This window comes from Hibiscus syriacus, unplaced genomic scaffold, assembly GCF_006381635.1.
Source record: "Hibiscus syriacus cultivar Baekdansim isolate YM2019G1 unplaced genomic scaffold, ASM638163v2 tig00112383_pilon, whole genome shotgun sequence".
Classification (NCBI taxonomy): Eukaryota; Viridiplantae; Streptophyta; class Magnoliopsida; order Malvales; family Malvaceae; genus Hibiscus; species Hibiscus syriacus.
Window position 1 is genome coordinate 1,481,391 of NW_024063319.1, and position 15,961 is coordinate 1,497,351.

General features: G+C 33.9%; 2 protein-coding genes across 3 annotated transcripts; one reads left to right on the forward strand and one right to left on the reverse strand.

Moving 5' to 3' along the window:
• The first annotated feature begins 3,015 nt into the window (after window positions 1-3,015).
• On the forward strand, window positions 3,016-6,421 carry LOC120178862 (agamous-like MADS-box protein AGL30). Of its 2 annotated transcripts, XM_039184641.1 has the most exons (12): window positions 3,017-3,249; window positions 3,533-3,718; window positions 4,288-4,344; window positions 4,465-4,483; window positions 4,615-4,679; window positions 4,802-4,817; window positions 4,932-4,993; window positions 5,083-5,179; window positions 5,410-5,460; window positions 5,556-5,680; window positions 5,830-6,196; window positions 6,286-6,421. In XM_039184641.1, the coding sequence occupies exons 2-12, from the start codon at window positions 3,534-3,536 to the stop codon at window positions 6,301-6,303; spliced, it is 1,062 nt and encodes a 353-aa protein (XP_039040572.1). In that variant the 5' UTR covers window positions 3,017-3,249; window position 3,533; the 3' UTR covers window positions 6,304-6,421. The 2 variants fall into 2 exon arrangements, with proteins under 2 accessions (XP_039040573.1, XP_039040572.1); XM_039184642.1 differs by lacking the exons at window positions 4,615-4,679; window positions 4,802-4,817 and having other exon boundaries at window positions 3,016-3,249.
• A 2,262-nt stretch (window positions 6,422-8,683) lies between these two features.
• LOC120178863 lies at window positions 8,684-9,897 on the reverse strand. The gene is made up of 4 exons (XM_039184643.1): window positions 9,862-9,897; window positions 9,637-9,767; window positions 9,240-9,551; window positions 8,684-9,115 (listed from the first exon to the last, which is right to left on the reverse strand). Coding segments are annotated over exons 1-4 (867 nt in total). The 5' UTR covers window positions 9,864-9,897; the 3' UTR covers window positions 8,684-8,693.
• Window positions 9,898-15,961: the final 6,064 nt, after the last annotated feature.

Below are 15,961 nucleotides of genomic sequence, written 5' to 3' on the forward strand. Positions count from 1 at the left end.
TCAATCCAATCAAAAGGAGACACATGCCACCTTTTGAATTGAAGTGAAAATAAATAAAGATGCATTTTAACACCCAAGGGAATCCAACTTGAGTCCCAAAGGTAACCTGCACATGCCTTAACCACTAAACTAATTCTCACGCTTGTTATTGAGATAATACATATGTTATATAACTTGTTCAAGTTTAGGCAAAAAAAATCAAAATAACTTAATTGGATTTGAACACAAAATTAATTAGTAATCAAGCAAGCCTTAACCAATAAGCTAACTCCAATATTTAGGATTCAATTATAATATTATATATATATATATATATATATATATATATATATATATATATATTGTAGTTAATGATAAAAAATAAAAACGGATAAGTTAGGCTAATTGAGAATATGACAACACTTAAATTAATAAAATAAATCTAATAGTTTATTTATAATTCTTTTAAGATTTTAATATTTTTAAACTAAATTTATTGTTTTCATATTTATATGAAATGATTATATATATATGAAATCACTAAAAAATAATTTAATATTCAAATTATAATATATATAATATTATAGTTAATGATAAAAATATATATTATATATATTATAGTTAATATTCAAATTATAATCATAAGATTGTGACATGTGTCATAATTTCATTAGAGAAATAAATTTGTTAAATTAAATTGAAATTAGGACCTGATTAAAAATTAAGAATTAAAGTTAATCTTGGTGATCAAATTGATTAATTCTAAAATCCAGGGAATTTAATCTATAAATTTAATACATGACTAGAATAAAAGATTTAAAATTAATGCTCAGTTAAGGCATTAGACAAATTAAAAATAAAATCAGGATCAAATTGCATTAAATGAATCCAATGAAACAAATCATACACAAATAGTGTCCAAAATGAAAGAAAACAAAGCAAAGTTTCAGCACTACGAATACGTAACTTTACAAGGATCCGTGCTTTGATTATACTAATTTTGTTAACTGCCATATAGACACTTCCGTTAAGTGTTAACGACGGGTGGTTTTATTGAAATCATTTAAATAGTTCAATGGTCATATTGAAACAAATTTGAAAATGGTGGTCATTCATGACCCAATCCATAGTTATGTATCATTTATGTAGTTTACCCTAATTTTATTACTCTTAACTCAGCTGTCCTCAATAAAGTACCGCTAAAAGTTCAATCGAGTAATCTCATTCTCATTTAATTGGAGAATTACTTTTACTTAGATATAGATAGATAAAAAATATTAAACCATACAAATAATTAAATATGATTATTTATATGTAATTGTTGAACCATGTTTTATAATATTTTGATATAACAAATTAAGGCAAAATATTTTTGAACTTGATTGAATTTGTTCAAAGCTTTTCAAAAATAATTCAAAGTCCATTAAACTAGAATTTGATAACAAAACAGTTTTCTGAGTACGTAGTACCGATACTGTTCTTACAATATCGATACCACATAAACAGTATCGATATTGTTTATGTGGTACCGATACCAAAGGTAAGAGAAGTATCGATTATCTATAGGTAGCATCGATACTACCAATTGTTTTCCAAACGACTCAAATTCCAGAATGCAAAATAGGTATCGATACTCAAGGGGTATCGATACGACTTTACATAGTGGTATCGATACCATGAAGCATAGTATTGATACTAGTAAAGCCCAACGGTCTTTAACAGTTAGTTTATTTAAATATTATAAAGGTGGTACTAATACTCATGAAAGGAGCATCGATACTCCATATTCTGGGTAGTTTTATTTTGCAGAAAATTAATCCCAACGGCTCCAAAACATCCCCAATGGCTAGAAACGACCAAAAACTCATTCTAATATATAAAAACAAGTTGAAGACACTTGAAGAAAGTTGGACAACACCTATCCAAGAAACAGTGATCAAGAGAAAAACTTTTTTCACTCTTTATTTTTCCTTTTCTCTTATACATATATGTTTGAGCTCATTGCAAATCTTTTAATTGTTTTTCTTGTGAGCTTAATCTTTGTAAACACCTACCTTTGTAAGGTTTTCTTGATTACTTCTTTTAACCTTTGTAAAGGGGATTTGTTCTAGCTTAGCCTTTAAAAGCTAGAGAGTTGTAAAGATTATCTCTTTGTCTTGGAAAAAGAAAGAACAAATTAGCAGATTTGTTAGAAAATCCTAAGTGAGATTGGTTGAGAAGTCGAACCACTATAAATCCTTGTGCAAATTGTTTCATCTTGATACTCCTTACTCCCTAAATTCAAAAATTCAATTTCCCCCTCTTGAAAAATTATTCGGTTAATCAATTTGAACTTCATCAATCCTAACTTTAATGAAAAAGCATAAAATTGATTTATTTTTTAAAAGAATAAAGTACACAAATAGTTTTTCGATTAGGACATTATTTTGTCGATTTTTCTTATTATTAAAAATTATACAGTAGTATCTTAATTATAATATTGTTTTGTTGAGTCCCTCTACTATTAAGTTACAAATATCACCTGAATATTCCTATGTTCTAAATTTGTCATTTTTCATTTAAAAATTGAAGATCATATGAGTTGGACGTTAACCTGCTGATTGAGATATGATAAAATCATAATTTAATATGTCTACTTACACTGCCGTTGCTTTTAAGCACTGCTTTCTGACTTGACGAGATAATGTTCCAGACATTGACTCGATGCCATAATATAAACTCAAACGATTTTTTAATCAGATTTTATCATGTCTTAGTCAACAACTTAACGTCTAACTCAAACGATAGTCAAATTTTTAAAAGAAAAAGACGTGTCTGTAACTTATGAATAATCCACTTTTAACAATATAATGGATCATTTATATACTTTACCTTATAAAAAATTTAAAATTCATAAAATATTATTAAACACAAAACAATAAAAAAAATAGTGTTGTCCAAATTGTGTTGGGCAGTAATTGTGGGGGCAAAGTAGGGTTTAGCCTTAAGGTTTGGAGGAAGGGGTTCTGTTTGTTGTGTGACGATGATCCCCCTATTCTTACGATCGCTTTTGCCGCTCACCCGCTTGTGTAAACACAATCCTACTTCTATGCTCTCTTCCTTCCCCCACACACTCTTTCTCTACCTTCTCTCTCTTTCTCTCATATTCTCTCTCCCCCCCCTCTGGTTCTCTCTTCCATGGCTGAATAATCAACCCAATCCCCCCACTTTTATGACGTTTTGCATCATGCGCTTTCAACTCGTCGTTTGATTTTTTTTTTCTTCATTTGGGTATGCCCTTTTCTTTCTTTCTTGCAAGTTTATGAACCCAAAAGCACAAAAGCAGATAAAAAAAAGATCATTACATGAATTTTAAAGTGGGTTTCTTTTTCTGGGTTCATTTAGTTTGATCATATTTGTTTCAGCTTCTACACTAATATGATGACTACTGCTCACTATTTTTTTTGAAAGGCACAAAGGAGGTGTTTTTATTGTGGTCATCGCATAAATTTCATTAATTGAAGTATATTCCATGGGACTCCAACACTCAATTATGAGATTTTTGAAAATGCAGGATGGGAAGGGTTAAGCTAAAGATAAAGAAGTTAGAGAACCCAAATGGCCGTCAGGCGACCTATGCCAAAAGGAAGCATGGCATCGTGAAAAAAGCTAATGAGCTATCTATCCTATGTGATGTAGAAATTGTTCTCCTTATGTTCTCCCCAACTAACAAGCCTTCCTTGTGCATTGGGAAGCGCAGGTATCCATTCCATTATCACCTTTTTCTTCTTCATATACTTAGCTTTGAACAGGATTGATAGATAGCGGTTCGAATTGGATTAGTGTAGTGCTTGCAAACATCTTTTTGGTGAAGCATTGGCATCAACTGTTTAATGATGAATATCAACTCAGATGTTGACTTATAGTTTATAATGTTGATAATTTGTCTCAACGATCGTCGTTGTCGAAAGGGGCAGGCTCTGGTTTTACCATTTTCTCTTAGGAGCAATAACTAGGAAGTGATTAAATATTTGTTATTGTTCTTTAGGAAGTGTTCACATACAAAAAATAAGGCAGTTGCTATAACTTGGTTTTGCCTTTGAGAGACGCATGATAGTTACAAAATATGCAAAGGTGTGCAAGTATATTATAACATAGTGAAGTAGACGATGCAGCTCCCAACATGTTACTAATGTGGTGGAATTTCAGAGTTTCCTTAAGATTTGCTCGAACACCACTGATAAACTTTTCATATATGTATATATATATAAGGCTAACATTTATGGTAGGCACATTCATTTATTTTATTCTACTGTGTGAACCCGGCAGCATTGAGGAGATCATTGAAAAGTTCGCTCAACTCACTCCACAGGAACGAGCTAAAAGGTGTGGCTGCATTTTCTGAGTTGACAATCACCTTATTTATCTTTCATTCTTAACAGTTTAATGTTATACTTATTGAAATGAAATTTACTGGCATTCTCATTCCTCTTTTTACTGGAACAGAAAATTGGAAAGCCTTGAAGTAAGTTGTTTCCTAGACTCGCTCTCTTTTAGAATGTTACGATCTTTGTTTGCTTTTTATCATTTTCTTGCATGCACGAAACATCGTCATTCTTATCAATTACATAGTTTCTTTTCTCTTTGAGAGTCTAGGCACTGAAAAAAACATTCAAGAAGTTGGACCATGATGTAAATATTCATGAATATCTGGGTACAAGGTGCACATTGATCTTCTTCTTCTCAGCACAAATGTCTCCTAGTATAGTTCATTCATCTGCTTCAATTCTACAATATATTTCTATTAGTATTATGACTTATTCTTTTTTCCCGTTTTCCCTAGCACACAGACAATAGAGGTATGTATGGATGTGACTTGTTACCTTGATGGATAATGATAATTCAAAATACCAAGACCATGTTAATCTTCATTCTGACATGCTTTTCGATATCTCTATGATTTCTATGTGCAGGACCTGACTAACCAAGCAAGACTATTACAGACTCGCCTTTCTGAAGTACACAGGAGACTAAGGTGAGATGCAGAGTTTAGTTTTTGTGTTATTATTATCTGGTAAATATGCTATCTGTCAACTTTTGCTAATATTAGTATTGGCTTCTCAGCTGTTGGACTAACATAGACAAGATCAACAATGTAGAACAATTGGGGCAAATGGAAGATTCACTCGAGGAATCCCTAAATCAAATTCAAGCCCATAAGGTATGCCATGTTCCTGTGTAGTTAGTTTTTTCATAGAAAATGATAAGAGTGCTCTCCCAGGGGCATGTGTGGAAGTTGCTAAAAAAACAGTAATTTGCTGTGCAACGTGAACTGATGAGTGCCACTGGAAACTACATGAAGTTGTGATCCTCTCTCTGAAAGATTAAATAATGAGCGCCAAATATGTTCGTACACTACAGACTCTTACCTTATCTACCTTCTTTTGGCAGGAAAATTTAGGAAAGCAGCAGCAGCTTCTGTCGTTAGAATGCACAAGTCAGGTAAGAATGTGTGATATGCTCTGAATGTTTTACTGCTTTATATATTCCTTAAAAGTCACAAGAATATGGTATCTTAACAAGCCTTTCTCTTGCAGTTCCGAAATGAAATGCAGGTACCCTATAGCATGGGCATTGAACAACTCCAAAATCTTGCATGGATGCCTACTCATGACAGTAGACATATGGCCTTGTCAGATGACCTGAATTGGATTCCCCACAGGTGAGTAGGTTTTCTAGAAATATTTTGTAAAACACAAGACGAAGATGTTGGTATGTAATGTAGATCACAAGTGGCATGGCAGATTATTGTCAGTTTCTACATTTTTTGTTTGTTTATGGAAATGACCTTTGACAATATTATGGTACCAGAGATGTGGAGGGCTCTGCAAGTTCCTCCTTTGGAAGTTATTCGGGTTACTTTGGGACCGGAAAAAGTTCTGATCTATCAAGTTCTGGACAAGAAAACAGTGTCCTGAATGATTTGAACGGAAACAGATCGTTGCAGCTGCAACTGGGTGGACAGTGCCCCTTCTTCTCGTACACTCTTAATACACTGAATGATGCCAAGTTCCCTCCTGTGGCAGAGATGAATTTTCATGAAACTCCTGCAGATTATCATGTTAATGGTGGTTTTGTACAAGGTCCCGGAACTGGATACGATACTACCCCTGGTAGTTGGCCTTCCACGTCTGGCCCCTGTGCCTTTACCATGTTTGATGAGCCATTGTATTCCCGAGTAAGTCTTGCCCCCTTTCCTCCCACTATGCTTTTGAATTTCGATTCTCGAGCACGTTTGCATGTCACCCCACTACTTCATACATGCAGCAGCTTCAACATCATTGAGCAATCCAGGGGTTTATACATGACTTTTAAGAATTATGGACACGCTATACGGATACGACACAACACGGACTCAGCGATGCAGAGCTATCCGAAAAAATTAGGACACCACAATGAGAAATATTACGAATATATATGTATTGATATACAATGAAAATGTAAGATTGATATTTGTCCAATTGGACCCTTTTATAAAAAGGAAAAAAGTTTCAGGAAAAAAGTTAAATTCAATGTTCTGTTTTGACCCCACAAATCGAAGGTGTATCACACTGGATGTAAACGTATAGGTTCGTCAAATCACGCCATTGAAACTGACGATAATGATAAAGCTAAAAGAGGGAATATGGTGATGGTGTGGAGGAGGAGAAATGGGCGTTGTGTTAATTCACGTGGCTGACTCCTCATGATATCGCCTCTTCGGCTACTGTAACTGTTACCATTAGGGTAAATTACGCAAATGATCTTTTGATTTTAGGATGTTATTTCGTTGAGTATCATATTTCTTAAAAGTTATAAAATGATCATTCGATTATTCGTACGTTTTAAACTTCTCTTTTTGTTAAAAAAATTTACGGTAGTCTAAGCTGAATGTTAACATGTTGATTGTGATATGATAAAATTTGATCTCAAAATCTCAAACAACTATCGTATCTTAGTCAACGGGTTAACATCCAGTTCATATTGTCATTAATTTTTAACGAAAATGATGAGTTTGGAATATATGAAAAGTCGGATGACAATTTTATAACTTTTAGTAGTTAAATGACTTAACAAAGTTTCACTCTATAGTCAAAAGACTATTTTATAATTTTCAATAGTAGAGTGACACAACAAAGTAATGCCTTGTAATTAAAGGATTTGTGTGTACTTCATCCTTATATAATAACACACAAGTGAAGTTTCTAAGAAACTTCGTGCTTGCTTGCTTCAAATTCAAAGGGTTTTAGTTTTGAGAATTTTAAACTTTTAATTTTATAGTATAAATATTTTGTTTAAATATATTCATATTTTTATTAATTTAAGGTAATTACAAGTAATAGTATCTATTTTAGAGATTCTCAATTATATAACAATAAACGCTCAAATATCTTATAGTCACGGAAGCTTGAACTCGGAATCTAAACTCTAAAAATAACAATAAATTCTTTAATCATTAAAATCGTTTAATTCATACAAATATATATTTATTCTAATTATCAATTTGATTATATTTTATAATAATTTAATTTATGATAATTTTTCACATATGAATTATTTATATTTGTACTTGGTGCTTATAAATATACTCGAAAGAAAACTCAATGAATACGTGAAGTTGAAGTGAAATGTTTAATATTAATATATAATTATTAATTTGAGATTTTTTATTATACATAATTTTAATTTTTATACCATGGAATGAATGGTAACATATACTTTTGATTGAAGGTTGTTCAAATCACTTGGTAGTTTTATCACACACCAAAGAGTAGAAACGAACATGGGAACATAGTAAATAGTAATAGTAAATCAGCATTACCAGTGGTAATTGCAAACTTTTCAAATTACTCTCCTACATATACAAGATCAAATTGAGCTTACAAGCCAATACAATGCTGCTTTTCAACATCCCAATGGCCAAAACAAAATAAGACCTAATAGGTTAATTGGCGGGTGGTAAATGTCCACCTCCTCCAACGCAAGGAAAAATTACCCTTACAATACTTGTAAAAAAAGGGTATCTTCCTTTAATTAGGACACTACCCCAACAATAAAACTGAAAACCCAAAATGGTAAAAAGACTATTTTAAAATAAGCCCTTTCACAATTCTGACCCCAAGAGTCCCATTATAGGGCTCTATAGGTATTAGTATGCTAGCCAGATATACTAAAAAATCAAGCCAGTTGAACACGGTAAAACTTTCGAGATAATGTTCTGAAAGAAATTAATTCACAAGCTAATGCACTCCCAAGATTAATTGTTCAAATAGGGTGAAATCCACAGTGTTGGCCGTAGGTCGCCATGCACTCCGGGCGACCTACCCTTGCTCAAACAGAGAGAATGAACGTGAGAATGAACGTGTTGCATGGCACATGCACGTCCCAACACATAGGTCGCCATGCCCTCCGGGCGACCTTGTAGGTCGCCATGCACTCCGGGTGACCTACCCTCGCTCGGCTTCCTTCGGATTCCCCCGCATAGCTCGCTCGGTTGCCCTCGTATAGCTCGTTCGGATGGCCTCGGATGCTCTCAGATGGCCTCGGTCGGATGGCCTCGGATGCCCAGCGTGTTGGGACGTGCATGGCACATGCAATCTCTTGTAGCTCGCCGGGAAGACATGGCGACCTAGTAGGTCGCCCGGAAGGCATGGCGACCTACGGCCAACAGTGTGGATTTCACCTTATTTGAGCAATTAATCTTGGGAGTACTTTATCCCGTGAATTAATTTTTTCCAGAACATTATCTCGAAAGTTTTGCCGTTGAACACTGCTTTGAATATATACTGTATTTTGATCAAGCGACCTCCTCTAGCGGAATTGGGCACCAGTGAAGGTCTGCCCAAAGGACCAACCGGCTGGGGCAACGTTGTAGGACACCACGGTACTGCCATCACTGGTGGTGACCTTAAATGAGAGGCTTTGACCGTTGAGGTAGCTGTTGCTTTGCCAGTTCTGGCCCCAGTTCCGAGACATGGACTGCCAACCGGTCCTAGAGCCCTTGATGGCCACGGCGTGTACATCACCGGCACCGCCAACGTTGGTGATGAGGAATAGGTTGAAGTAGGAGTGGCCATTGATTGTGAACCTGATTCCTCCCTTTCTTCTACATGCAACCCTATAAATTTCAAAACCCCAACAAGAAGTGTTACTAACTGATGTTATTAAGCAGTTAAAAAAAAGGTAAAAACAAAAAAGCATTTACTGGAGGAAAGGGTAAAAAAGATGAGATTTTGGCATACCTTCTGTAAGCAACAGGCACAATTCCAGACCTGTATTATTCAATGTGTTGGAAAACAGGCTGAGAAAGGTCAAAGTGATGCAGGGGAGGTTGCACCAGCCTCCTGCATTATTCGGCAAAGCACTGTTGGGAGGGCAGAAATTGGTGGCCGTGACCAAAATGGAACCCGGCAGGCACCACTTGGCATCATTAACACACTTAATCTCATAGCACGACCCACAGCTCAGTCCATTGTTGAACAGAGCCGTGCTCAAAGCCGCGGTGTTCGTCCCATAGCCCTGGCTATACAGGTTCCCATAACCACAAGCTCCACCTGCAAAACCCAAAACTCAAAACAATTAATCAAACAAAAAGAAGCCCACTCATTGTAAAAAGTTGATTCATTTAGTGCCCCGTACCCATCGTCCCCGAAGCATCACTCCCACCATAGAACGTTGCATGTGCGTTAGTCCAACCACCACCATACCCATCAACAGCACACACCATTGCATGAAAACCCAACAAAAAGACCTTAGGAAAAGCCATTTCCCTGCAAAGAAAAAAAGTTAAAAGAAAAACCTTTGCAAGCAAAAAAAAAAAAAAACTCAAAATGGTAACATTTCTGAGATGGATAAGAAGATTACATGAAGAAGGAAGATGAGATGAATGTGAGGAAATGAGGAGAGGGTGGGGGGGGGGAATTTATAGAAAGGGTTAGCTAGAAGGGCACCGTTAGAAGCTTACAACTAGAACTAACTACCACTTTTTGGGCATTGGGGGACCAGACCCAAATTGTTTTTTTTTAATCGCTACATACAAAGGGTGGAGTCTGTGTACGCAGAGGCACATGGGGGGAGCTGTTTTGGCGAGTTGAAAATAGAAATCGCGTGGTTTTGTTGCTTTTTGAGTAGGAAATTGACTTAAAAATGCAAGTGGGGACATCTTTTTACCCTACTTACTGCATAGTGAACATCCCCTAGTTTCCACTTTTTGGGCATAGTATTATTCTCTTAGAATGTTGTAAGTTCGAACAATATCATTTATAAGGTGTGTATTATTATCAGTTATTAAAAAATATTTTAAATATATATTATTTTATAATTATTATTAAAAATTTGAGCAATTTGGAGATCCCGCCAAAACACATGGTTGTTTGTTAAACATCTACTTTGAATAGAGACATTAAGCTTTCTTCTTGCTTTGAACAATGGCGGTATTGATGGTACTCATAATTAATGCTTCATTTGAAAATTGGATCTTATCGTCTACCACCATCCTACTGTTAAATCATGGGATTATTCAGATTTTTAAGGGAAAAGTAATATGTTATCACTCAGTTCCAAAATAAAAGGCAAAGTGAAGGTGGTGGATGGATTTAATTATTTTTTGTGTGTGGATAAATAGATGGATTTAATTAATAGCTACTAATAAATTCTGTTTTTTGGTATTACAATGTAAGTATATTCATTCCAATGGTATTCCATCATATCCATTCATTCTTTCATTTAACAATATCAAATTCCTCGAAGTTTTTTTTTTTAAATAAAATTATGTTCAATTTTAAGGTGATATGTTTTTTTAGGTGATTCATATTCAAATAGAGTATATGTGTTATTTATAGAATTCGGTAATTTTATTAAAAATAGAAAATATTCAAATTACAATAAATGTTTACAACCACAATCTTGTAATTACCTAATTTTATCTGGTCAACTTTATTCAATTGAAAAGAAAATCATAGGATTAATGTAAAATGTTATCAAACAGATCCTCCTTTTATTAATATCATTTTAACTACTCTTAAATATATTTTTTATTATAATTCATTTTGTTCATTCTTTTCGGGTTATTTTTTTTAATTTTAAAATTTTGATTTAATTTACTTAATTGGCGTATTATATATACTTAATTTATGCAATATATTTTCCTTTAGTTTGTTTTCCCCCTTTTTTTTATATATGCTTTAGTTTCCTTTAATTTGTTTAATGCATGATAAACGTTTTACTTTTAGTTGCCTTTTTTATCTTTCTTTATTATTCTTTAGTTTTTCTCTTTTTTTAAAATGGAAATGAGGAAATTAAAAGTTAAACAAGCAGTCTACACGGGCTGAACTATCTCCATGCATATGATAACTCTCCAAAAGAATTTTTATTTATGATCTTTTTACTTAGGTTGAGATTGAACTTCAGTATTATTTACATTAAGGGAGTGAGCTTATAGAATTTGACCTAATTTTAATGTTTTTTTGTTGTAAACTGTACGCTGATGTTATAGCATTGCTTGAAGCTGTAGGGGATGTTGATCGGATGATGCACCAATGGCTGGAAAATATAGGAAAAACATATTTTTTATTGGTGGATGCTTTGACATTTGTGGATTATAAATAAGGCCTCCTTTCACATTTTTCACATTTCTCCTTCAACATTTCTTCATACCCATTTTACTATCTTCTTTTCTCCACTGGCCGTGGAGATTTGAGTCCGTCACTAGAGGAGTGCACTAACAGCAGTGGAGCAACAGTATAGTAGTGGTGACTGATCAGGGTCCAATCTTGTCTTCGTGTTATTTGCTAGAGAGAGGGATGAACTTTACTAAGTTTGGATAATTAATTTCATGTTTTTATTTGGTACCGAACATAAAATGTTTGGTGAATTGCTTGACTTGTGATATTTGCTTTAGATCTATGTTTATGAGCTGAATTTTAACTAGATGTTTTCATAGATAAATGCATCTTTATGTGTGTTGATCTTAGTTTTTTAGAGATAAAATTATTGATGTTGCATGCTACTATCGTCCCAGCATCAGTGTTTATGAGAGTAAACTAAATTATATAGAAATGTATGATGCCGAGTGTTATGCTTCGTTTACTGTTTAATCTATGGTATTTATGAAAGTTAATTCCATTTGGTTGAGTATTTAATTCTTCAGAAATGATTAAGATGTTAATTGATGCATAATTCATAAATATATTAGCACAACATTATCGTTTTGTCAGCTACCAAGTAAAAACAACATTTATAAGTCCAACAATTTGATTGCTTTACTGTTTGCTGTAGCATTCTCCTGCTTTTATTATTCTAATTTTTCGAGTTTACTATTTGTTAGATTACCATTTCAACCCTACATTTTTCTACACTTAGACTCTTTTATAAACAAGTTTTGCTCCTTTTGAGATTCGACACTCGTAACTTTATTGTTATCAATTTATTATTTGATACGGTATGTGCACTAGTGTAAAATGCTATAGCAATTACACAGTATCTGTAAGAACTCAAGACCCATTACAGACGGAGAAGAATGAATCTTGGTGCCAAAAGGTAAACTCCAATCCAACTTAGATAAACCATCAGCTACTGAATTACACTCGTGAGGCGTGTGACGAAACAACATTCCACGAGCAGCGCACTAAAACGGCAATAGGGGAAGCAAAGAAGAAACTCTCCGTAAATTAGAAAATGGTTTGAGAGCCTCAATAGCATCCATACAATCCGTTTCAACAACAATATTATTCCACTCCATGACCCGAGCAAGGCGAAGCCCCTCTTAGATGCCCCATAATTCAGCATCAAGGATTGAACATACACCAATGTACTTTGAGAAACCATCGATCCACACTACAACATGGTTTTGATAGCACCGTCCATGTTCAACTTCACCCAACTATCTAGAGGTGGTTTCCACTTGATACTCCTGTCGATGCGAGAAGTACGACCTCCAATACACGTCACTCTTGATTCCATAGCCCGAACTGCTTCAGCGACCAACCTGGAACTTGTTTGAAACACGCTATCAGACTACAAAGCTTCTGGATCGAAAATTGTTTTGTTACGTCTCACCCATAAGCATCAAATGATCGATACGAAGAGCAACTCTCCATTAATTCTCACATATCCTCTGAAAGTGCAAAAGGTAACGAAGATTATGCTCAACCCAAGTTAAGATGTCCATATTATTAAACTCAACAAGTAAAGCTGCTTTAATTAAACTAGCCCAGACAGCTTGCGTTGGCGCACATTCTATAAAAAGCTTAAGTCATCCGACATATGCCGATGAACACGTTCTTCATCTGAAAGAAGCTTTCCTTTACAAATAAGCCATAACAATAACTTGACTCTATGTAAACCACGATACCTCGATAAAACATCCCAAATTGGACGATTATCACTCATAAAAACCAACGTACTGTTAGCGTAGGCACTTGTTGTAGAGAATTTACGACGACGATCTCATTTTCAACCAGAAATATTCTGACCCCATTAGGAGACGACAGAATGATAGCATCAATTGACAGTAAGGTCAACGGGGGATGGACTTGTCGAAGAAGTTCCCAATTCCAATCACCATTTAAATCCACTATGGAATTAACCTTAGCGTTTATATCAATTTACTCTTCATGGACAAGACAAACCTCAGAAAGAACTCCTGGAATTTCCAGCCAATTATCAATCCAGAATTTAGTGGTTGAGCCATCACCTAGAGACCAGTAAATACCCCACCGTACTTCGTCCCAAACCACGTTCAACCCATTTCAAAGCCTTGTGCAACCATAACAGTTAATGGAAGATGGGACAAGCTCACTCATCTTGTATTTCCCGTGCAAAATACGAGCCCAAAGTTGCTTCTTTTGAGAGATAAGTCTAAAGTTACTTTCATCAAAAGTGCTTTGTTCTGATTATTAAACGTTTCATACCCATACCACCCTCCTTCGTTGGAGTGCACACCTACTCCTAGCAAACAAGGTGAACACCACGTTTTTCTATCGTCCAACCCAGAGGAACTTATGAATAATCCATTTCATCTCCTCGCAAACACCCTTAGGAAGAACACAGTGCTATCACATCGGAAATAACAAAATGCACACAAATTGCATTCAGATTAGAATATATATACTAGTGTACACTCCGGTACACTACAGTATATCAGAATCAGAACAGATAATCATTCCACCTCATGGCATGCCAATTGTACCTTTGACTCTCAATTTAACATACAGTGAGCTTTCAGTTCATTTCAAAATCATTTGATAAAAATCATATCAGAATTAAAAATATATTTAATTCACATTCGTAAAACCTGACATGAGCAGTTCATACCCAAAATTATTCATTAAACTTTTTAAAATATTAGTGATATATTTCCAAACTCAAAACATAATTCATATATTTGAAAATAAACAAGGTGATATTGACTTATCACAAGTAGTCATCAATCATAATAATTAAATAAATAAATTGCACTCACCTCCTTAATACAGAACTTGTATACAATAGTCATAGTCACGAGCTTTGTCATTTCCTTTCGGATCTTTCAGATTGCTAGATTTACCATAGTATGAAAATACCAAATTATAACACAAAATATTTGAACTACAAATTAATATCGTACTAACATAAGCTAATTTTAACATTCGAAAATCTAAAAAATAAAATTCGAGATTAAATCGATATCAACTAAATCACATTTTCATTATAATTTCCAACTTCTCAAAATACTCATCCAAATCCATGAATATTTATTTTTATCCTTAACCCTTCATCTTTTGCTAATTTACACAAATAAGCCACATATTATGAATTCTTTTTAAAATTCACCTCCACCTTTCCATTTAATTCATAACGGTCCTTCACCATTATAATCATTGCACATAAATTACTAAAATTCCAGCACTTAATAAAATACCCAAATCAATACTTCAAAATTCAAAACATTATAAATTTCAACCCAAACTTTCCTAAACTTTCGATTTTTATCACCTAACTTTATAAATTTGTAATTCAACATCAACTCAATATTTAATTCAAAATTCAGCATACTAATAAATTTTCCAGCATTCAATAATTTATCCAAATAATACATGTACATTTAATAACTTGTAAACAAGTCCCCCATGGTTTTCGGACCTTTTGAATTCCACTTCAAATTTTACCAAATTTGCAATTTGGTTCCAAACAACTTTCCAACTTAATTTCCAGCATTACAAATATCAAAATCAACATTGAATCCCTCAAATATTACATTCTTACATTAATATCCCACAATTCCAAGAACTTGTAAACTAGCCCTTTTTCACTTCCAAGGTTCCAAAACCTCCAAATCCCATGGAATACTTCTAATATCATTTCTAATCCATAGGAAAATTTTCAACATTCCCCCAATTTTCTTCCCTATGGCCGAATACTTTATCTCACTTAAGGAGAACTTTTAATTCAATTTCAAGCATGAATTCAACCTCCTATGATTAAATTCATGTATTTACAATCATCACAACATCAAATTGAATCAAAATCCCATGATTCTCTATAAACCCTAACATGGCCAAATCTTATATACACATGTACAATTAATTCTAATCATTATACACACTTTAGAAATAATCACTAACATCAAAAACATAAAAATTCTTCAAGATCACTAAACTCTCCATAAACCCTAATCATGAAATCTCATCACACAATCATATTCACCATGAAATATTTATATCAATTGATAGAGAATTTCATGCAGATTAATTCTTTATCTAATAGCTTAATCCAAAAACTAATCATATAACTTGAAAAATCAAAATGAAAATTTTACCTATTTTTGCTTGGGAGGTTCGACCCTGGTGAAGAAAGAAGCTGAAATGGCTTAATTTTCATGATTATTCTAGTATTTAAAAGATAAAACACATGGCATTTTCTAATTAATTGAATTTAATATTCAATTAATGAAAAATCTTAAAAATACCCTTAATAAATCTTGAAA

Excerpts from the sequence above, each read along its gene's own strand:
- LOC120178863 (XM_039184643.1), bottom strand. Across the intron at positions 9,552-9,636 it reads TGATGCTTCGGGGACGATGG|GTGGAGCTTGTGGTTATGGG; the intron begins GTACGGGGCACT and ends TGGGTTTTGCAG. Across the intron at positions 9,116-9,239 it reads GTGCCTGTTGCTTACAGAAG|GGTTGCATGTAGAAGAAAGG; the intron begins GTATGCCAAAAT and ends TGAAATTTATAG.
- LOC120178862 (XM_039184641.1), top strand. The coding sequence starts at position 3,534 with ATGGGAAGGGTTAAGCTAAAGATAAAGAAGTTAGAGAACCCAAATGGC. Across the intron at positions 3,719-4,287 it reads TTGTGCATTGGGAAGCGCAG|CATTGAGGAGATCATTGAAA; the intron begins GTATCCATTCCA and ends TGAACCCGGCAG. Across the intron at positions 5,180-5,409 it reads ATCAAATTCAAGCCCATAAG|GAAAATTTAGGAAAGCAGCA; the intron begins GTATGCCATGTT and ends TTCTTTTGGCAG.